This window comes from Neofelis nebulosa, chromosome 2, assembly GCF_028018385.1.
Source record: "Neofelis nebulosa isolate mNeoNeb1 chromosome 2, mNeoNeb1.pri, whole genome shotgun sequence".
Lineage (NCBI taxonomy): Eukaryota > Metazoa > Chordata > Mammalia > Carnivora > Felidae > Neofelis > Neofelis nebulosa.
The window spans coordinates 32,922,016-32,945,826 of record NC_080783.1 but is presented as its reverse complement, the minus strand read 5'-3'; the positions used below and the strand labels follow the sequence as shown (position 1 = coordinate 32,945,826).

General features: G+C 37.6%; 1 protein-coding gene across 3 annotated transcripts in view; it reads left to right on the top strand.

Annotated features, from left to right (window-relative positions):
- The window catches only part of NBEAL1 (neurobeachin like 1), a 187,267-nt gene that overhangs the window by 25,495 nt on the left and 137,961 nt on the right, over positions 1 to 23,811 (top strand). For 2 of the 3 annotated variants that reach the window (XM_058708591.1, XM_058708582.1), the window contains exons 3-6: positions 2,968 to 3,129; positions 4,579 to 4,660; positions 5,221 to 5,348; positions 17,737 to 17,819. In XM_058708591.1, coding sequence (XP_058564574.1) covers positions 2,968 to 3,129; positions 4,579 to 4,660; positions 5,221 to 5,348; positions 17,737 to 17,819 — 455 coding nt within the window. Of the gene's footprint in view, positions 1 to 2,967; positions 3,130 to 4,578; positions 4,661 to 5,220; positions 5,349 to 17,736; positions 17,820 to 23,811 lie in introns of those variants that run through there. The other variant, XM_058708601.1, reaches the window with a different exon arrangement.

The following is a 23,811-nucleotide window of genomic DNA, read 5'->3' as shown; positions in this document are numbered from 1 at the left end:
TCTCTCTCTCTCAAAATAAATAAATACACATGAAAAGAAAAATAAATCATGAGCCTAAGGATTTAATGGGAGTCAGGATTTGGGCCTTTGAATGCTTGGAATATTGGAATGAAGTCTTCTCAGTTTTGTAAGATGCACTTGTTATACATGTCTTCTTTCTTGGGAGGTCATTTCTAAAAACATTGTGTATAAGTATATTGCCACTATATTTAAAATCAGATGAAAAATGCCAGCACATTGCTTTATTCATGATTTAGTTGGCTTATTTAAAATTTTATTTCAAATCTGCCAGGAAACTACACCATGAATTTAGATTTTACTAATAGAAAACTTCTAGTTTTTCAAGTGAATACTTTGTGGCAGATGTATAAAACTAGTCAGTTCATCTTAAAGATAAGAAACTCATAGATAATCCTCATTTAAATTAAACTGACTTTCTAAAACTTCTAAGTTAGGGAATTTATAATGCAAGACAAGGAGTGCTTTTACCAGAATTTAAAGCCTTGAGATCTAAGCTGGACTTTTTCCTGTGTTAGATGGAGACAACAATGGGCAGCTGTTTAATACAGACATTCAGTAGCCAAACAGAAGAGTGGAACAGATTTCTGGAGATTGGGAAATTTCAGCAAAAGGAGCTTAGTATTTGGAGGCAATAAAGTACTGGTGGTGGGAAAATGCTTCCAAATTCTTAAATATTCATCACATTAGGAACATGGCCAAAAATTTCAACTTTACCTCTAAGTTATGTTCTAACCAAGCCCAAATTTTATAATGAGTGTTAGTAAATACAACAATAGATTTCTCTTCTAGAAGCTAACTTTTTCCTGTCTAGTAAAATTTTAAAAAATGCAAATAGAAGATGGGACAACTCAGGAAAAAGGGAACTAATCCTTTAAGTAACTAGGATTGAATATTAGGAAGTCTCATGTTTCTTTGTTGACTTATGTTTTGGGAAAAGTGAATAGGAATAGTTTAGCTTAGTCTTGAAAATCAGTTATATTTTTAAATTTAAATCTTTATTATTTTGAAGTTACTTTGGTTTTTCTGATCACCTCTTTTGAGCTCTTTAGCAGGAAAAAAGTATATATAAAAATGACAGTTTTTCTGGTACCACCTATAAATAAGAGAGAATGGAAGAATCCAGAATACAAGTGAAGTGATGCCCAGATTAAAATGAAACATGTATTTTTGTGATGTGGTTATAGAATTTGGCAACCTTGATAATGTGCTTTGTGAGTTCTGTATAATTAAAGTCAGGTGTTTATTTTATAAAGCACTTTATGCTGCAGGGTGGTTCAGAAAGAGGCTAAAAATATTAACATATATATTTATGAGATTATTGGTAATGTGCCTCAAATTTTTCTGGCTACAATGAATAAAATAGCTTTATACTCAGTATAAAAATAGTACTAAGTCTTCATATTAAGCCTTATCTGAAGAAGAGACTATTATCAAGTATAATTGTCATTTAATTATAGGAGCTCTTCATGGTGCTCCTTTGCGATTGGGTATTTTTCTTTCTTTATTTTGAGAGAGAGCGCGCACACATGGGGCGAGCGTGAGTGGGGAGGGGCAGAGAGAGAGAGAGTCCCAAGCAGGCTTTGCACTGTCAGTGCAGGGCCCATTGCAGGATTTGATCTCACAAATTGTGAGATCTCACGGTTTGGGAGATCATGACCTGAGCTGAAATCAAAAGTCTGACACTTAACTGACTGAGTCACCCAGGCTCCCTGTGATTGGGTATTTTTCTTAATAGAGATAGGAAAATTAGTATTTAGTGGTTTATGAAAAGATTCTTAGGCTTTAGTGATGGTGTATTTAAAATATATTACATTTTTATAGTTCTTTACATATATCATAGCTAAAAATGTACATTGACTTTTGGCTTCGGAACCCTGTGAAATAGGGCAGATGATATTACAATTTTAGAGATTAGGGCACCTCAGAGATTAAATTAATGCTTCATGGGACAGAGGTGGAACTTAAGTACACAGGTCTTTTCACTTTGATTCCAGGGGAATTGTGAAAGAGAGTAGCCAGTCATATCCAGTGTTGGTTTTTGTCTGTAAAGAAACTGATGGTCGTCTTATCCAAAAACCAGTTGTCACAAAATATTGAAATGTTACTTAAACAAAAAAACTTAGAAAAAAATTGAAATGTTACTTAAAAATGTATTAATGTGGGGTACCTGGGTGGCTCCGTCGGTTGAGTGTCTGACTTTGGCTCAGGTCATGATCTCGCGGTTCATGAGTTTAAGCCCCGCGTTGGGCTCTGTGCTGAGAGCTCAGAGCCTGGATCCTGCTTCAGATTCTGTGTCTTCCTTTCTCTCTGGCCCTCCTTGCTCATGCGCTCTCTCTCTCTCAAAAATAAACATTAAAAAACATTTTTTTTAATGTATTAATGCTCCTGCTTGGGGTTCTCCATCTGTTTATCTATTCATCTGTTTATTTGTTTATTTCCTTTCCTTGTGCTGGTTATCTTCTCTCCCTCTTCTGACCACATAGCTTGGGAACCTATAAGTAGCTGAATATTGTTTATTTAGTAAAGCAGTTGACAGATATTAAACCTAGTTATAGGTACTTCATTTTTATTTGCTAGTTATTGTTTCTTTTAGAAATGGTATACACACATACATATATACATATAGATTTTATTTCTAAGTAGACGTTGAACTAATTTATATTCTAAAAATTTTATTTGAAAATAGCACAATTGAAGGTAGTAAAGAGACTCTCTTTCTTACTCTTTTTTCTGTAAGCCTGTTCTGAAGTGAGACTACTTACTCTGCTCTACTAATCTTCTAAAGTGTCACACTGATCTTCTGGTGGTGCCTTGCAAAGAAGGTACTGAGCACCTGAAATAAAAGAGCTTCTTAGGAATTTGAGGTGAAAATGCAATTGTTTTAAACTGCCAAAAATTTTCTTCCTGTACTTAATCACCCTTCTTACTTTTTCCCCTTACTTGTAGGGTAGATGATGTGCCTCCAGGAATATCTCTACTTCCTGATAATATTCTGCAGGTTCTAAGGATCCAGCTACTACAGTGTGTTCAGAAAATGGCAGATGGGTTAGAGGAACAGCAACAAACTTTGTCAGTTTTGCTCGTCAAGTTCTTCATTATTCTTTGCAGGTATCTGTATAAACAAACTAGCTCTTTGTTTTAAATAATTATCAAAAGAATAATGCATTTATTATTATTAATGGTGTTTATTGCTCATTTAGAGCTTTAAAGATTGCGTGCACCTTCTGTGAAAGGCTTTTGATTTATTATATTGGAAAACCATTTATTTGTTTATTTATTTATTTATTTAGTTAGTTAGTTAGTTGGTTAAAGTAGGCTCCATGCTCATTGTGGGTCTTGAACTCACAACCCGATACCAAGAATCACATGCTCCACTGACTGAGCGAGCCAGATGCCACTATTGGAAAGCCTTTTAGTTACCATACTTAGTTGTACAGAGATTCAGCCAAGATTAAAAAAACAAAAATTGCTGTAAGGACAGTGATGGGAGTTTTTACCTAACCCAAGAATTTGTTGTACCTGTATTTTCTGTGTGGTCCTCACCTGTAAACCATACATACATTTTTAGTGCTGTGCATTATCATTTGTGAAATGTATTTTTCTAATCTTTAATTTTATAATTTTGCCAAAGAAAGTATAATTATTTTATAGTCTATATTTTCTGGGTTGATAGCTGATTAGGTCTGTGGTACTTAAATTTTGGTGTGTATAAGTATCAACTGGGAAGCTTAATAGGAATACAGAGCTTGAGCCTTACTTATGAAAATTCTGACTCCAAAGAGTTTAGGCAATCTAATTTTTCTTGAATTGAACATTAACCGGCATATATAAATTTAAGAATGGTTGGGTTAGGGGCACTGTATGCCTCCTCCCTTGTTTTTGGAATACATTTCTTATAGTATGTACTATTTTTTTAATAAATATTTTAGAATTAATTAGTAGTCAAACAGGGACTTAATTTACTGTGCATTTATTTACGTTTCCTTCATTGTTCATTGCATTTGATGCAGGAATCATGGAAAAATTGAGTAATTATTGCTAAAACGTTTCTTTCCTAATTTAGGCTCTTCCAGAACTGTAGACACTTGGCTGATTTTGTGCTCTTTATCATCCTTAAAATTTAGAAAAATAATACAAGAATTAAAACAGTTGAGGAAAAAGGGTTTACTTAGGTGATAAGACATGAGTTGGTGTGTTGATTTTTGTCCTGTTAACTACTTAGTACAATTTTAAAGAAATCAGATATCCTGTAGATAAATAACTGTTTCTCTTTTGTTTCTGCTTTGTGATATTTTTCAATTTTTCTATAATAAATAAATGTTGATTAGCATGTACTTCTTAAATGTTTCTGCTTATAGTAGTAGTTAAATGTTGCATGAGGTGTATTTTACAGTTTTAGTGGGAAAGCAGTTATATAACCATATTGATTTTAAGTTTTAATAAATGTCATTTACATTTCATTTGCCAACATGTATTTTCAAAATTCAGCTTGAATACATGAGCATACGTTTTTCTCATTATTCATGTGTAATAAATATTCTTTGTTTTTCCTCACAGAAATCTGTCTAATGTGGAAGAAATTGGGACTTGCTCTTACATTAATCATGTCATCACTATGACAACACTCTACATTCAGCAAGTAGGTGTGAATTAATATATTCCTTTTGTTGCTTTACTGAGAGTAACTAGGTTTTCCTTTTTTTTTTTAATATTATAATTAGTAAAGTTAAATGTTTTTAGAGGAGGTAATAATTGAGAAGAGAATTAAAGTTACCATTAGGAACTATATATTTTAGACATCTTAAAACATATTATCTAAAAGAGAAGCAGTTGTTAATACATTTTATTTTAATCAAAAATTACTGTTTTATAAATGGCTTTTTACAGTGATATAATTTGTCAACTTATGTATTATTTATCATCAAATATTCCTCTTATTGAAAACATATTCTTTTTTGCAAAGATGATTGGGTATCCATTTGAAACTCTTCCTAGGCCATATTTAACATTTGAAGGGTTATATCTAGTCCATATGATTAACTGACTCTTTAAACTCAGTTGGAACTTAGGCTTATTTGAATAAAAATGATTTATTAGATGATCAATGAAAGGTGTTGTCTTTTAATGATGTAGATAAGAATGTTAAGCAGTTTTAACATTTTTAACTAAATACAATTTTATGTTTAACTCTACTTTCAGTTAAAAAGCAAAAAAAAAGAGAAGGAATTGGCAGATCAGACATCTATTGAAGAATTTGTAATCCATGCATTGGCATTTTGTGAAAGTTTATATGATCCATATCGGAATTGGAGGCATAGAATTTCAGGGTATGTCTTATAAATCATAATGTTCACTTAAAACCTTAATGTCGTAAATATATGTAATTCTTCAATGCAGGTCTTATTCTCTATGAAAAAAATTGGTAAGATGTGTATAAGACCCCTATCTCTATCTCAGATAGAAAGCTATATTGGAAGTAATGAATTAGTAAAAACTGCCACTTCCAGATAAATAATTTGCTCAGAATTTTTATTTTGTAATGCATTTGAATGCTAATAATCAGATAGTGGCAGAGGGGCAGAGAGAGAGGGAGACACAGAATCCGAAGCAGGCTCCAGGCTCTGAGCTGTCATCACAGAGCCCGAAGCGGGGTCGATCTCACGAGTGGTGAGATCATGACCTGAGCCGAAGTCAGATGCTCAACTGACTGAGCCACCCAGGTGCCTCTCCAGGTTCCACTTAATATTCACTATTGGTGAACCCAACAGCTGAGTACCTGGAAAAAGAGAAGTATTGTGTGCAGAGTGCCTGTCACAGCCTTACAAAACAGATAGAATATAGGATGATGGGTTTGCAGCTTAATGACAATAGTTAATGACCAGTTCAGGGCTCAAAAAGAAGAGTGCTCCATTTATAGTCTTTCTACTCATTCATCACTTTGGTTCTTGACTAATCAATGTTCTTTCCACCCCCACCCCTCCCACCACCAAAAAGGCTTTATTACATACAGAGAGGATGGGTTCATTCCTTCTTGGCTGCTGCCTTCCTCATGGCTGCCAGGTTGCTCATCTCTCTCTTCCTCTTAGTTTGTGTGTGTGTGTGTGTGTGTGTGTGTGTCTCCCTACCCTTTTCTTTTAAAAAACAAAATTTTTTTTTTTAATGTTTATTTATTTTTGAGACAGAGACAGAGCATGAGCAGGGAAGGGGCAGAGAGAGAGGGAGACACAGAATGTGAAGCAGGCTCCAGGCTCTGACCTGTCAGCACAGAGCCTAATGTGTGGCTCGAACTCACGAACCTTGAGATCATGACCTGAACTGAAGTCGGACGCTTAACCGACTGAGCCACCCAGGTGCCCCTCCCTACCCTTTTCTTGATGAACCTGAGGGCATTCTTGTCCTTGGAGACCTTGAGCAGCTCTATGGCAGCAGCTGTGCCTTGGCTTGCTCACATTCTTAGTCACTTTGTGGCCTTTGTTGAGGCCCACGTCTATAGGGTGGCTGCTGCTCCACAGTACTCAAGCCAGTGTTCTCTCTATTTTGACATATTTATGCCAGGGATTGCTTAAGAAAATGGCATCTCTTGCTCTCACTCTTGGTACTTCTGCATCTTCCACCTTAGATATGTTAGTAATGGCAAATCTAAGATAACGTTTTAAGTTTTGAAACAATGACAGTTTTTCTTTGTAAACAGAAAGACATATACAGAAAGAGGAACATAAAATCAGTCTGAAAATGACAGGAGAGGTTTTTAAAGGAATCTTAAGAACAAAATAAATTTAAGTTGGGAGAAGGAGGGGCGTCTGGGTGGCTCAGTCGGTTAAGGGTCTGCCTTTGGTTCAGGTCCTGATCTCACGGCTTGTGAGTTTGAGCCCCATGTTGGGCTCTGTGCTGACAGCTCAGAGTCTGGAGCCTGCTTCTGTTCCTGTGTCTCCCTCTCTCTCTGCCCCTCCCCTGCTCGCTCTTGCTCTCTCTCTCTCTCTCTCTCTCTCTCTCAAAATTGAATAAACGTTAAAATAATTTAACAAATAATAAAGTTGGGAGGAGATAAGATACAAAAAGTAGATGTGATAACAAACTAAAACAAATAAAATTGGTAAAAGAAAACAAAAACAACTTTTCAGAGCCAACAACAAGAAGAGATTTAAACACTGTAGCATAGAAAGAGAATTCTACATATATAAGATGACAACAGGAAGAGGAACAAAGAGTAGGGGATCAGTGGTGGCATTCATGAGTGTGTGTGCAATATACATGCCAGGAATTATGCTGGAAGCTGTCCATGTATTATCTCTAATAAATGTAATAACAATTTTGCTACTAATGGTAAGAACTACATTAGAGGTAGATGGTAAAGCAGAGGTTCAGACTCCTCTTACTTTAACTTTGATAAGGAAATGAAACATAACTGCAAATAAATCCTGGAATTAGGAAAAATCTATAGCTCATGGGAGATCTATATAAGGGAGCTATAGCAGTAACTTATACCTTATAAATTAATCTGATTCTGAAGTTAAGTGGAAACTTGGAATGTATATATTTTCTTATTTATTATTTCTGTTTGTTGCTTACAGAGGCATTTAAAATACCTTGTTTCATAAAATATATAGATGTTTTTCCTATCTCCATATGCAATTTGATTTAATTGAATAGATTTGATTAATCTATTGCTTCAGTTTTGATTCTGTTTGTAGCATTTTACTGATTTAGAAAGATTTTGTCAAGTGTAACTAAAATAGGTGTAGGGAAAGAATTCTTCCCTGAAAAGGACTTACTCAATTCAAACATGTATGTAGAAGTATATTTATCAAGTTTCTACTTTGTGCCCAGTGTAAGTTTAGTAGGACTCATTACCTGCCCAAAGATAAAAACAAGTTAATTAGATTTAGTTATGCCCTGGGGCTCCTACTGGCCAAATCTAAGACAATGGATACATGAAAATAATTAATTGTTGAAAAGACTTATAAACTGACTGAATTGGTAGAGCCTGTGATTGTTGATCCCTGGGTTGTGAGTTTGAGCTCCACATTGGGTGTAGTTGAGTTAGTTTACTACTAAAAAAAAAAAAAAAAAAAAAAAAGAATTGGGTGAGCCACCTAGGTGGCTCACTTGGTAAGCGACTGACTCTTGATTTTAGCTCAGGTCATTATCTTATGGTTGGGAGATGGAGCCCTATATTGCTTTCCCTGCTGAGTGTGGAGCCTGTGTATGGTTCTCTCTCTCCCTCTACCCCTCTCCCTGCCCCCCACCCCCTCAAATTAAAAAAAAAACAAAAAAAGAATTATAAACCATTCAGAAAAAAAGGAATTAATGAGTCCATACCAGTAATAGATGATAAGTAGATGATAAGTAGGGTGGATGGATGGATGGATGGATAGATAGATAGATAGATAGATAGATAGATAGATAGAAAGATAGATAGATAAAGGGAGAAGGGAGGACACTTGTTTATAGTAGAAGGCCAAGTGCCAATTAGTAAATGTATAAGGGGTGTTGGGAAAAAAATCAGCATTTTACACAAATTATAAGGGAAGATATGGATCAGGATGCTAAATCTAGGGAAGTTTTGGTAAGCAGCATGATTTTTGCATGGTTTTAAAATGCTTCGCCAAAGATTACTTCTTCATTGCAAAAGAAAAATTAGTAATTATTTTGTACAGTACTGGATAGTACATTGACTGGATTATCAAAATTAACATCAGTGAGAAGCACATGGATATCTGGGCCTCCAACTGTGGTGCTCCAAGGACACGTTATTGCTTTTATAGTATTCCAACCAAGAATGCATAATCTGAATCTAATTGAATGGAAACATTAAGGAAACCCAAAATGAAGAATATTTTAATGAATAAAAGGAGGGAGTGTGGGACAGCATTCTTTAAAAATATCATAAATGTTTCAGGTTAAAGGAGGGAAAAAAGCCGTGACAGCTAAATGTAATATCTTGATAGGAAGCTATACTAAGAGGGGGAGAAAATGCTATTAAGGATATTCTTTGGTCATTTGACAAAACTGAATTATGAATGGTAGGTAAATGTATTATGTTACATGTATAGAAATTTATAATTATACTGTGTTATTGTGTAAGACACTATCCCTTTTCTTAGCAAGTATTCACTTAAGTATTTAGAAATGCCAGAATGTACATAATTTCCTTTTAAATGCTCTGAAAAATGTTACATGTGTGAATATATGTATATATAAATACATGTGCACTGTATATATGGGGAGAGAGTAAGCAAATGATAAAGCATTTGGGATAAAATTTTAACAGTGAACCTGAGTAAGAGATATTTGAAGTTCTTTGTACTATTTTTATTCTTGCAAATTTTGCGAGAGCTTGAATTTATTTCCAGATTAAAAGTTTAAAGATTAAGAAAGATAGTTATGTCCTAGGCATGATGGCAGCACAAAAAAGAAGCACAAAATAATTGATCAAAGGACATGAACTTAAAAAACTAAGATGCAAACTCGTTTTGCAGTCCTCAGAAGATTGGTATGTATTAGCATGTCCTAAGTGCTAGATGCTTGACCCAAATATCAGATAATGATGAAACAAATAGGCTGTGTTCTAAAAATGGTACAAGACTAAGTTCATTTTTAGTTCTTCTGTCTTATCCTATTGAAAACATGTAGTGCAGACTACTCATGCTCTAATGTTTTTGTTATGTATAACGGTTTTCATCCCTTTTATTTATGTTAGCATATTAAATTTTGCTACAACAATAATGGGAACTGTATGTTCATAGTTACATTTAATACAGTGCCTTTAGAATGAGTCATGAATCACAAATTGTGGGAGTATATTTTTATTGTGTTACTAAAGTGACAGCTTTTATTGTTTGTAGCATAGTAGTTGGATAGGAAATTTGTTTTTTTGGTTTTTTTTTTTTATTTCCTTAGTTGAAAAGACAGTTATAATTTATTTTTGTTTTTTTTTTAAGCCTCTCAGCATTTTATTTATTTATTTTTTTAATATATGAAATTTATTGTCAAATTGGTTTCCATACAACACCCAGTGCTCATCCCAAAAGGTGCCCTCCTCAATACCCATCACCCACCCTCCCCTCCCTCCCACTCCCCATCAACCCTCAGTTTGTTCTCAGTTTTTAACAGTCTCTTATGCTTTGGCTCTCTCCCACTCTAACCTCTTTTTTTTTTTTTTTTTTTTTTTCCCTTCCCCTCCCCCATGGGCTTCTGTTACGTTTCTCAGGATCCACATAAGAGTGAAACCATATGGTATCTGTCTTTCTCTGTATGGCTTATTTCACTTAGCATCACACTCTCCAGTTCCATCCACGTTGCTACAAAAGGCCATATTTCATTTTTTCTCATTGCCACGTAGTATTCCATTGTGTATATAAACCACAATTTCTTTATCCATTCATCAGTTGATGGACATTTCGGCTCTTTCCATAATTTGGCTATTGTTGAGAGTGCTGCTATAAACATTGGGGTACAAGTGCCCCTATGCATCAGTACTCCTGTATCCCTTGGATAAATTCCTAGCAGTGCTATTGCTGGGTCATAGGGTAGGTCTATTTTTAATTTTCTGAGGAACCTCCACACTGCTTTCCAGAGCGGCTGCACCAATTTGCATTCCCACCAACAGTGCAAGAGGGTTCCCGTTTCTCCACATCCTCTCCAGCATCTATAGTCTCCTGATTTCTTCATTTTGGCCACTCTGACTGGCGTGAGGTGATATCTGAGTGTGGTTTTGATTTGTATTTCCCTGATAAGGAGCGACGCTGAACATCTTTTCATGTGCCTGTTGGCCATCCGGATGTCTTCTTTAGAGAAGTGTCTATTCATGTTTTCTGCCCATTTCTTCACTGGGTTATTTGTTTTTCGGGTGTGGAGTTTGGTGAGCTCTTTATAGATTTTGGATACTAGCCATTTGTCCGATATGTCATTTGCAAATATCTTTTCCCATTCCGTTGGTTGCCTTTTCGTTTTGTTGGTTGTTTCCTTTGCTGTGCAGAAGCTTTTTATCTTCATAAGGTCCCAGTAATTCACTTTTGCTTTTAATTCCCTTGCCTTTGGGGATGTGTTGAGTAAGAGATTGCTACGGCTGAGGTCAGAGAGGTCTTTTCCTGCTTTCTCCTCTAAGGTTTTGATGGTTTCCTGTCTCACATTCAGGTCCTTTATCCATTTTGAATTTATTTTTGTGAATGGTGTGAGAAAGTGGTCTAGTTTCAACCTTCTGCATGTTGCTGTCCAGTTCTCCCAGCACCATTTGTTAAAGAGACTGTCTTTTTTCCATTGGATGTTCTTTCCTGCTTTGTCAAAGATGAGTTGGCCATACGTTTGTGGGTCTAGTTCTGGGGTTTCTATTCTATTCCATTGGTCTATGTGTCTGTTTTTGTGCCAATACCATGCTGTCTTGATGATGACAGCTTTGTAGTAGAGGCTAAAGTCTGGGATTGTGATGTCTCCTGCTTTGGTCTTCTTCTTCAAAATTACTTTGGCTATTCGGGGCCTTTTGTGGTTCCATATGAATTTTAGGATTGCTTGTTCTAGTTTCAAGAAGAATGCTGGTGCAATTTTGATTGGGATTGCATTGAATGTGTAGATAGCTTTGGGTAGTATTGACATTTTGACAGTATTTATTCTTCCAATCCATGAGCAGGGAATGTCTTTCCATTTCTTTATATCTTCTTCAATTACCTTCATAAGCTTTCTATACTTTTTAGCATACAGGTCTTTTACATCTTTGGTTAGATTTATTCCTAGGTATTTTATGCTTCTGGGTGCAATTGTGAATGGGATCAGTTTCTTTATTTGTCTTTCTGTTGCTTCATTTTTAGTGTATAAGAATGCAACTGATTTCTGTACATTGATTTTGTATCCTGCAACTTTGCTGAATTCATGTATCAGTTCTAGCAGACTTTTGGTGGAGTCTATCGGATTTTCCATGTATAATATCATGTCATCTGCAAAAAGCGAAAGCTTGACTTCATCTTTGCCAATTTTGATACCTTTGATTTCCTTTTGTTGTCTGATTGCTGATGCTAGAACTTCCAGCACTATGTTAAACAACAGCGGTGAGAGTGGGCATCCCTGTCGTGTTCCTGATCTCAGGGAAAAAGCTCTCAGTTTTTCCCCGTTGAGGATGATGTTAGCTGTGGGCTTTTCATAAATGGCTTTTATGATCTTTAAGTATGTTCCTTCTATCCCGACTTTCTCAAGGGTTTTTATTAAGAAAGGGTGCTGGATTTTGTCAAAGGCCTTTTCTGCATCGATTGACAAGATCATATGGTTCTTCTCTTTTTTTTTGTTAATGTGATGTATCACGTTGATTGATTTGCGAATGTTGAACCAGCCCTGCATCCCAGGAATGAATCCCACTTGATCATGGTGAATAATTCTTTTTATATGCCGTTGAATTCGATTTGCTAGTATCTTACTGAGAATTTTTGCATCCATATTCATCAGGGATATTGGCCTGTAGTTCTCTTTTTTTACTGGGTCTCTGTCTGGTTTAGGAATCAAAGTAATACTGGCTTCATAGAATGAGTCTGGAAGTTTTCCTTCCCTTTCTATTTCTTGGAATAGCTTGAGAAGGATAGGTATTATCTCTGCTTTAAACGTCTGGTAGAACTCCCCTGGGAAGCCATCTAGTCCTGGACTCTTATTTGTTGGGAGATTTTTGATAACCGATTCGATTTCTTCGCTGGTTATGGGTCTGTTCAAGCTTTCTATTTCCTCCTGATTGAGTTTTGGAAGAGTGTGGGTGTTTAGGAATTTGTCCATTTCTTCCAGGTTGTCCAATTTGTTGGCATATAATTTTTCATAGTATTCCCTGATAATTGTTTGTATCTCTGAGGGATTGGTTGTAATAATTCCATTTTCATTCATGATTTTATCTATTTGGGTTCATCTCCCTTTTCTTTTTGAGAAGCCTGGCTAGAGGTTTGTCAATTTTGTTTATTTTTTCAAAAAACCAACTCTTGGTTTCCTTGATCTGCTCTACTGTTTTTTTTAGATTCTATATTGTTTATTTCTGCTCTGATCTTTATTATTTCTCTTCTTCTGCTGGGTTTAGGCTGCCTTTGCTGTTCGGCTTCTATTTCCTTTAGGTGTGCTGTTAGATTTTGTATTTGGGATTTTTCTTGTTTCTTGAGATAGGCCTGGATTCCAATGTATTTTCCTCTCAGGACTGCCTTCGCTGCGTCCCAAAGCGTTTGGATTGTTGTATTTTCATTTTCGTTTGTTTCCATATATTTTTTAATTTCTTCTCTAATTGCCTGATTGACCCACTCATTCGTTAGTAGGGTGTTCTTTAACCTCCATGCTTTTGGAGGTTTTCCAGACTTTTTCCTGTGGTTGATTTCAAGCTTCATAGCATTGTGGTCTGAAAGTATGCATGGTATAATTTCAATTCTTGTAAACTTATGAAGGGCTGTTTTGTGACCCAGTATATGATCTATCTTGGAGAATGTTCCATGTGCACTCGAGAAGAAAGTATATTCTGTTGCTTTGGGATGCAGAGTTCTAAATATATCTGTCAAGTCCATCTGATCCAATGTGTCATTCAGGGCCCTTGTTTCTTTATTGACTGTGTGTCTAGATGATCTATCCATTTTTGTAAGTGGAGTGTTAAAGTCCCCTGCAATTACCACATTCTTATCAATAAGGTTGCTTATGTTTATGAGTAATTGTTTTATATATTTGGGGGCTCCCGTAATCGGAATTTTTTTATCCATTCTGATACCCTATGTCTTTTGGTTGGTGCATTTAATCTATTTACATTCAGTGTTATTATAGAAAGATATGGGTTTAGAGTCATTGTGATGTCTGTATGTTTTATGCTTGTAGTGATGTCTCTGATACTTTGTCTCACAGGATCCCCCTTAGGATCTCTTGTAGGGCTGGTTTAGTGGTGACAAATTCCTTCAGTTTTTGTTTGTTTGGGAAGACATTTATCTCTCCTTCTATTCTAAATGACAGACTTGCTGGATAAAGGATTCTCAGCTGCATATTTTTTCTGTTTAGCACACTGAAGATATCGTGCCAAGCCTTTCTGGCCTGCCAAGTTTCAAAAGAGAGATCAGTCACGCGTCTTATAGGTCTCCCTTTATATGTGAGGGCACGTTTATCCCTTGCTGCTTTCAGAATTTTCTCTTTATCCTTGTATTTTGCCAGTTTCACTATGATATGCATCCAGAAGATCGATTCAAGTTAGGTCTGAAGGGAGTTCTCTGTGCCTCTTGGATTTCAATGCCTTTTTCCTTCCCCAGTTCAGGGAAGTTCTCAGCTATTATTTCTTCAAGTACCCCTTCAGCACCTTTCCCTCTCTCTTCCTCCTCTGGGATACCAATTATGCGTATATTATTTCTTTTTAGTGTATCACTTAGTTCTCTAAATTTCCCATCATACTCCTGGATTTTTTTATCTCTCTTTCTCTCAGCTTCCTCTTTTTCCATAACTTTATCTTCTAGTTGACCTATTCTCTCCTCTGCCTCTTCAATCCAAGCTGTTGTTGTTTCCATTTTGTTTTGCATTTCGTTTAAAGCGCTTTTCAGCTCCTCGTGACTGTTCCTTAGTCCCTTGATCTCTGTAGCAAGAGATTCTCTGCTGTCCTCTATACTGTTTTCAAGCCCAGCAATTAATTTTATGACTATTATTCTAAATTCACTTTCTGTTATATTATTTAAATCCTTTTTGATCAGTTCATTAGCTGTTGTTATTTCCTGGAGATTCTTCTGAGGGGAATTCTTCCGTTTGGTCATTTTGGATAGTCCCTGGGTGGTGAGGACCTACAGGGCACTTCCCCTGTGCTGTGGTGTATAACTGGAGTTGGTGGGCGGGGCCGCAGTCCGACCTGATGTCTGCCCCCAGCCCACCGCTGGGGCCACAGTCAGACTGGCGTGTGCCTTCTCTTGCCCTCTCCTAGGGGCGGGATTCACTGTGGGGTGGCGTGGCCCGTCTGGGCTACTTGCACACTGCCAGGCTTGTGGTGCTGGGGATCTGGCGTATTAGCTGGGGTGGGTAGGCAAGGTGCAGTGGGGCAGGGGGGGCAGGCTTAGCTCGCTTCCCCTTAGGTGATCCACTTCAGGAGGGGCCCTGTGGCAGCGGAGGGAGTCAGATCCGCTGCAGGAGGTTTGGCTCCGCAGAAGCACAGAGTTGGGTGTTTGCGGGGAGCGAGCAAGTTCCCTGGCAGGAACTGGTTCTCTTTGGGATTTTGGCTGGGGGATGGGCGGGGGAGACGGCGCTGGCGAGCGCCTTTGTTCCCCACCAAACTGAGCTCTGTCGTCTGGGGGCTGAGCAGCTCTCCCTCCCTTTGTCCTCCAGCCTTCCCACTTTCTGAGCAGAGTTGTTAGCTTATGACCTCCCAGACGCTAAGTCGCGCTTGCTGTCGGAACACAGTCCGTCTGGCCCCTCCGCTTTTGCCAGCCAGACTCGGGGGCTCTGCTTGGCCGGCAAGCCGCCCCTCCGCCCCGGCTCCCTCCCGCCAGTCCGTGGAGCGCGCACCGCCTCACCGCCCTTCCAACCCTCTTCTGTGGGCCTCTCGTCTGCGCTTGGCTCCGGAGACTCTGTTCTGCTAATCCTCTGGCGGTTTTCTGGGTTATTTAGGCAGGTGTAGGTGGAATCTAAGTGATCAGCAGGACGCGCGGTGAGCCCAGCGTCCTCCTACGCCGCCATCTTCCCTCTCTCTATCTGGATAGGATATTTGGATAGGATGTATCCAGTCTATTAGTTCATACCATAACTTATAATAAATAGGCAAAATGTAAATAATCTCATGGAAAAACCTAACTGAAAGGTAAATCATCCTTTTAAAATTAGTTTTTCTATCACATTACTGAGTTTTTTTTAAAGGCATGGCTAAATTTTTAATTTGAAACTCTAGTAATATTTTGTTGTCTTAAAGGTATACAAAAAAATCTCAATAATAGTATTATTTAAATAGAAAGATCCAATAGTGTTTGAATTTAAAATAAATACAGGGGTGCCTGGGTGGCTTAGTTGGTTAAGCATCTGACTTTGGCTCAGGTCATGATCTCACAGTTCATGAGTTTGAGCCCCATGTTGGGTTCTGTGCTGACAGATTAGAGCCTGGAGCCTGCTTCGGATTCTGTGTTATCCTTCTGTTTCTGCCCCTACCCCGTTCATGCTGTCTCTGTCTCAAAAATAAACATTAAAAAAAAAAATTAAAATAAATACAAAATGTGATAATTCTTCTGCCTTCTCCACAATGAAAATAGGCACAGATTTGGAAAGCAGTGCAGTAGCAGATGGTGTCTGATATGATTTCTGGTAAATCTGGATCTTAGAACTCTACTCTGCCATTACTGAGTCCAGCTGTGCCTGTCTTACTGGCTTTTTCTGTGGTCAGTTGACTTTTCTTCCTAGCTTTGAATATAAGGAAAGTAATTCTAATATCTCAATTATGGTTGTTAAGAAGAAGTCATCTTAATCCATTGCTTTATCAGTAGATCATATTTAGATGTATGGAATTTCTCTGTGGCTGTTTTTCAAAAACCTTTCATTTTTGTTGTCTTTCTGTAACAATGTTAAGAGTTTTTTCAGGGCACTAAAATAAGTTTTTTTATTTTTGTTTTTTTAATTTTCAGCAGTTTACCAGTTGGATGTATCATTGTAACAATAGCCTTTATACTCCCAAACCCACACTGCATTGTCCATCTAAGAGACTCATCCTGTGTTGAAATGTTCTTGGTAAAAGCACATGCTATTTGTGTTGGCCCACCGAAGTCTGTAGAAAATTTTCAGCCATCAAGACTACTGGAATTATCATTAAAATAAAAATTAATCCCAGCCAATATTAGATCTACATACTTAAAATGGAAGAAGACCGTGGCATGGATTCTTTGTGTCCAGATGAAATTTCAGGAAGTGGCAAAGCGTGGCCTGATTTCTGATGAATTTAGCTTGTACTGTGGTAATAACCTCCACAGCCTTAGATGTCAGATTAGCAGTACTGCTGAACAAGTTCTTTTATAGATTGGACATTTTATTTTATTTCAGTTTATTTATTTTGAGAGGGAGAGAGAGAAAGGGAGGGATAGAGAGAGAGAAAGAGAGAGGATCCTAAGCAGGCTCCACACTGCAGGACAGAGCCAGACATGGTGCTCGAACTCATGAACCATGAGATCATGACCTGAGCCCAAACCAAGAGTCAGACGCTCAAATGACTGAACTATCCAGGGGCCCCTACAGATTGGAAATTTTATTAAAAAAAAATTTTTTTTTACTGTTTATTTTTGAGAGAGAGAGTCACAGAGCGTGAGCAGGGAGAGGAGCATAGAGAGAGAGGAAGACAGAATCCGAAGCAGGCCCCAAGCTCCAGCTATCAGCACAGAGCCTGACATGGGACTCAAACCCATGAACTGAGATCATGACCTGAGCTGAAGTCAGATGGTTAACCAACTAAGCCACCCAGACGCCCCTACAGATTGGAAAACTTAAATGCCTAGTTCCTTTTTCTATTTCCAATTGTTTAGAGACTTAACCTGGCTGCTGTGTTTCACCATGAATCATTTCAAAAAATTTTTCTTAATTCAAAAGAAGAAATCCTTTCGTTGGTGAGCATTTAAATAATTGGCTAGACTTCCTTTTCAAGATTATGCCAGTCCTAGAGATGTATTTTTCAGTACCTAAATAAAAAGTAATATACTAAATTTATATTGTTTCTGTAATTATGCCATCTCTACTTGCTCATGTTATAATTTGTTATTAACTTCTTTTTAATAATAGACGAATCCTTAGTACTGTGGAAAAGAGCAGACAGAAATACAAACCAGCTTCTCTCACAGTGGAGTTTGTCCCTTTCTTTTATCGTAAGTATTAGTCCTAATTTCTCTTTGATTTTGATGTTACTCTGATCATTATTTATGCTTAAATTCTTTTTCTGATTGTGCTTGATTCAGCTCTGTGTATTTGTAAGATAAAGATTGTAAGGACCTATCACTGGAGTACTTGATTCGTATTTTGCTGTGATTAGTGTTCTTCCTCTTACTTAATTTACTGTTCTGAAAGTGTTTTTATTTAGAGAAGAGCTTAATATTTTAATCACTGTAGTATAGAACTTCAGAATTTTTACAGAAATAGAGGGGCGTGGACGCCCAGCCAGTGCAGGACCACTGCCCAGGAGCCTGAAACCAGGGCCTCCTGCCCAGGTGATAAATACCTGGCTGGGCTGTGAGCTGGTGTTGGCCTTGGGGATGAGGCCTTCCTTTTGCGATTGGGGCTTTTCAGAGCTTGAGTGCAGGCTGGGCCCAGGCTGCGTTTCGGGGAGGGGACCAACAGGTTTGCTCACCCCACAGGCGGATGGAGTAAGGGCAAAGAGAGCTTTGCATTTTCCTTCTCTTCCACCTCTGATACAGAATTGGATGCTGTGGTTGGATTTTATTATCATGGATGAAGAGTTCAGCTATTAAAGAAAAATTTTATGAACAAGCACTCCCAGGAATTTGAAGACATGGGAGAGAATAAATTCACCTGCACACCTATTTGTTTTTTGGGTTTTTTTTAGTGTTTATTTATTTTTGAGAGAGAGAGAGAGAGCAAGTGCACGTGAGTATGAGCAGGGGAGTGGCAGAGAGATGGGAGACACAGAATCCAAAGCAGACTCCAGGCTCTGAGCTGTCAGCATAGAGCCCGATGCTGGGCTCAAACTCCCCAGCCATGAGATCATAACCTAAAGTTAAGTCGATGCCTGACTGACTGAGCCACCCAGGCGCCCCATCCTACCCACCTATTTGTAGTGAATACAGTTCTTTGGTAGAAAAGTCAGATTCATGGATTTAACATGGGGACTTACTTGCACAGCAACTTTACAGTACCATAAAGATGAAGTGGCTGGTGACATATTCAACATGCTGTTCATGTTTATGAGTTTTCTGGCTTTTAAAGAAACGTTTCTGGGCTATGGAGCAGAAGGAGAAGGCTGGGTACTGGGTTTAAGCAGTGGTTTAGTGGTGAGTTTGTTGTGCAAATCATCTTCTTTGCCAGCTTCCCAGAGCAATCTGAGACCCAAGGGCCCACCTCTGGACAATGAAATCTTTCTAGATTGCCAGCTCACTAGACTAGAGGAGGCTAATGCTAGTATGATGTTTCCAAGATGAAAACATCTTGGAAAGACTGACTCTGTTCTGCAGCTGTTCATTAATGTTAAGTATTGGTGGGTCAGAAAGAAAATTACCTGACCCTCCTGGGACCTTTTTCTCCTGAAACACTCTCTTGTATTCGGTGATCCTGTTACTTTTTCTGGGGTAGACACCTCTCTCAGAGGCTTTTGAGTCAGGCTCCTGTAGAGCAATCCCAAGGCCAGCATTCTACCTGGGGACCCCTTCCCCAGCATACATGTAGGTGTGTCAGCATTTGAAAAACCGACCGTCACCAACTCTCTTTGGCCAACAGTTTTTGGATTTCCCACTAGGCATTTTGTACACTAAGCTTTTTATATTCATCAACGTTTCAATCCTGTAGCCTTAATGGGGTTTTTGACTAGGAGTATTTATCCAGGGTGTTACTCAAAGCCAGCTGCCCATCTTGAAATTTCTGAAGCTCCTACTATCACAATTAGTCTTGACTATAGGAATCAACTAAGAGAGGTGTCCTTTACCCAAAAGCTACATGTGTGAAAATCAATTTCTCATCTTAATATTTGCTTCACAATCTTCTGCTAGTCCTGATATAGTCTCTCTGTTTCTTGAATTCTCTTTTAAGCATTTTTGAAAAAATGTTTTTAAGAAGATGTACATTCAGGCTTACCTAGTGGATGTAATCTTGGAACTGCCATGATTACCCACTTAAATTTCAAATTATAATATGCTGTGTGCTTTTTAGTTGTTAGTACTATGAAAGCCAAAATCCTTTCTGTCTTGGTGTTTCTATTTTATTTTATTTTATTTTATTTTATTTTATTTTATTTTATTTTATTTTATTATTATTTTTAATGTTTATTTATTTTTGAGGGAGAGGGACACAGAGTGTGAGTGGGGAAAGGGCAGAGAGAGAGGGAGACACAGAATCCAAAGCAGGCTCTAAGCTCTGAGCCGTCAGCACAGTGCCCAATGTGGGGCTTGAACCCATGAACCATGAGATCATGACCTGATCTGAAGTTGGATGCCCAACCGACTGAGCCACCCAGGTGCCCTGGTGTTTCTATTTTAGTGAATACCAATGAATGTGTACTTATGCTGAAAGTAGGCTAAAAGGTATCTTTTTCTTATAGCAAGTTAAGGTTTGCTAAAACCCTTTCTGTATAAATCAGTTCATTAGGTTTTCTGTTGAGGTAAGGAGTTCCTTCTTCCTATCAAAATCTACTAAGATGGTTTCCATGGGTGTAAGCAGTTCAGCATCAGTAGGACATAGAGAACAGCTTTATTGGTCATTTGTTTGCTTTTATTCAGTACAGTGGGTGAACATTACTGACCAGAAAACATGATGTCACGTCTCTAGAAAGAAGAAAAAACATAGTAGTTGAATTCCCAATGTGTTGACTTTCTCTTTCTAGCTATATATGGTTACATTTATTTATTATTTGTTACTTTTTAAATGTGTTAAAAAGTAAAAATAAAATTCTGAACTGACTTTTCATTTGCCTGTTCTGGAAGTATGAGCTACAGGTTATGTGTTTTTTCTGTACTGATGTGGCACTTATTGAATACTTTTGTACCATGAGTTAAAAGAAACTTAAGAGAATTGGCTACTCTATGTGTGTCCTATGTGGACTTTAGTTTTCTTTCTTAAAAAATGATTGTGCCATAGTTTGGGGCGCCTGGGTGGCCCAGTCGGTTAAGCATCCGACTTCAGCTCAGGTCATGATCTCGTAGTTCGTGAGTTCAAGCCCCGCGTCAGGCTCTGTGCTGACAGATTTCAGATTCTGTGTCTCCCTCTCTCTCTCTGATCCTCCCCCGTTCATGCTCTGTCTCTCTCTATCTCAAAAATAAATAAATGTTAAAAAAAATAAAAAAAATGATTGTGCCATAGTTCAAGAATATAGAAAGTACTGCAAAATATATAAAAGGAACACCTTGTGCTTCCCACTCATTTGTCAGATCTTAATATTTTGCCATATTTGTTTTGGTTCTCTATTCTTTTTTTCGTAAGAATTAAAACAAGGCAGAAACAGTCCTTTATTTGAGTGCTTGGTGAAGATGATTGCAGTGCCCACTCTGTTTGACCACCAGTAGTTGATTTCTGCATTCTCTTTTTTTTTGTACACATACCTGCCCTTACTATATTATCACACTGTATTGATTATTGTAACTTTATGCCAAGTCTTGAAGTAATTCCTCAGCCTTGTTATTTTTCAGAATTTTCTTGGGTATTCTGAATCCCTTATATTTTTATATACATTTTAGAAGCCAATTTAATTTAAAAAAAATGGCTGATTTTTAATATTTTTACAAAAAGCCTTGCTGGGATATTGTTTGGAATTGTATTCAATCTATGGAAGCATTTTAGGAGAATTAACATCTTAAGAATACTGAGACTTCCAATTGATGAATCTGATAGATCTCATTATTTTTTTGTTACTTGTTTCTTCAATATTTTATAGTTTATAGCATGTAGATTGTGCATATGTTTTGATAATTTATCCCAAAGAAGTTATCACAAGTACTTATAAATATAAAGGTCTTTAAAATAAACTAGACTTTTTAAAAAGTGAGTTTTATTTTCATTGCCTGTCTTTGATAAAGACATGTCTGTCCCTTTCTACCAATGGTAGTATTCCTTGACTTTCCTTCATAATATTTCTTGCCTGCTTTGTCAGATGCTAATAAAACCACTCCATCATTCTTATGATTAAAGTTTACATGGTATATATCTTTTTATATCCTTTATATGTGTTTTCTGTGTGTCTCCTGTGGTTGAGTAGAAGTCTGTCATCTTGCAGCTCAGTGTCAAATCTGATAGTTATTCGACTTGAAACCTCTTGGTAGGTTTTTGCTGGTCTTGTGGGATTTCACTTTGACTCACACTGAGCCCTGTATTTCTGGAGTACTTTCCCTGTATAGCTTCTTCCACTCCAGTACTACTTCACAAATTCTAGTTGCCTAGGCCTCCCCAAACTTTATCTATCTCCTAAGTCAGCAAATAGCTATATTCTTTTAGGGTTCCCCTTTTCTTGGTAGTTGTCAGAACATGTCTACAACAGGAAGCTGAGATAATCCTTGGGCTCACTTTGCGTCTATTGAGAGAAGGAAAATTTCTAGGATGTATAAATTTCTACTTATTTTGTCTAATTTTCTAGTTATTTGTAGTAGGAAGCCACATATAATGACAGTTATTCCAACATAGCAGGAACCATTTAACTTTTTATTTTTTTTATTTATTTTTTTATTTTATTTATTTATTTATTTATTTATTTATTTTTTAATATATGAAATTTACTGTCAAATTGGTTTCCATACAACACCCAGTGCTCATCCCAAAAGGTGCCCTCCTCAATACCCATCACCCACCCTGCCCTCCCTCCCACCCCCCATCAACCCTCAGTTTGTTCTCAGTTTTTAACAGTCTCTTATGCTTTGGCTCTCTCCCACTCTAACCTCTTTTTTTTTTTTTTTTTTTTTCCCTTCCCCTCCCCCATGGGTTTCTGTTACGTTTCTCAGGATCCACATAAGAGTGAAACCATATGGTATCTGTCTTTCTCTGTATGGCTTATTTCACTTAGCATCACACTCTCCAGTTCCATCCACGTTGCTACAAAAGGCCATATTTCATTTTTTCTCATTGCCACGTAGTATTCCATTGTGTATATAAACCACAATTTCTTTATCCATTCATCAGTTGATGGACATTTCGGCTCTTTCCATAATTTGGCTATTGTTGAGAGTGCTGCTATAAACATTGGGGTACAAGTGCCCCTATGCATCAGTACTCCTGTATCCCTTGGATAAATTCCTAGCAGTGCTATTGCTGGGTCATAGGGTAGGTCTATTTTTAATTTTCTGAGGAACCTCCACACTGCTTTCCAGAGCGGCTGCACCAATTTGCATTCCCACCAACAGTGCAAGAGGGTTCCCGTCTCTCCACATCCTCTCCAGCATCTATAGTCTCCTGATTTCTTCATTTTGGCCACTCTGACTGGCGTGAGGTGGTATCTGAGTGTGGTTTTGATTTGTATTTCCCTGATGAGGAGCGACGTTGAACATCTTTTCATGTGCCTGTTGGCCATCCGGATGTCTTCTTTAGAGAAGTGTCTATTCATGTTTTCTGCCCATTTCTTCACTGGGTTATTTGTTTTTCGGGTGTGGAGTTTGATGAGCTCTTTATAGATTTTGGATACTAGCCCTTTGTCCGATGTGTCATTTGCAAATATCTTTTCCCATTCCGTTGGTTGCCTTTTAGTTTTGTTGGTTGTTTCCTTTGCTGTGCAGAAGCTTTTTATCTTCATAAGGTCCCAGTAATTCACTTTTGCTTTTAATTCCCTTGCCTTTGGGGATGTGCCGAGTAAGAGATTGCTACGGCTGAGGTCAGAGAGGTCTTTTCCTGCTTTCTCCTCTAAGGTTTTGATGGTTTCCTGTCTCACATTCAGGTCCTTTATCCATTTTGAGTTTATTTTTGTGAATGGTGTGAGAAAGTGGTCTAGTTTCAACCTTCTGCATGTTGCTGTCCAGTTCTCCCAGCACCATTTGTTAAAGAGACTGTCTTTTTTCCATTGGATGTTCTTTCCTGCTTTGTCAAAAATAGGTTGGCCATACGTTTGTGGGTCTAGTTCTGGGGTTTCTATTCGATTCCATTGGTCTATGTGTCTGTTTTTATGCCAATATCATGCTGTCTTGATGATGACAGCTTTGTAGTAGAGGCTAAAGTCTG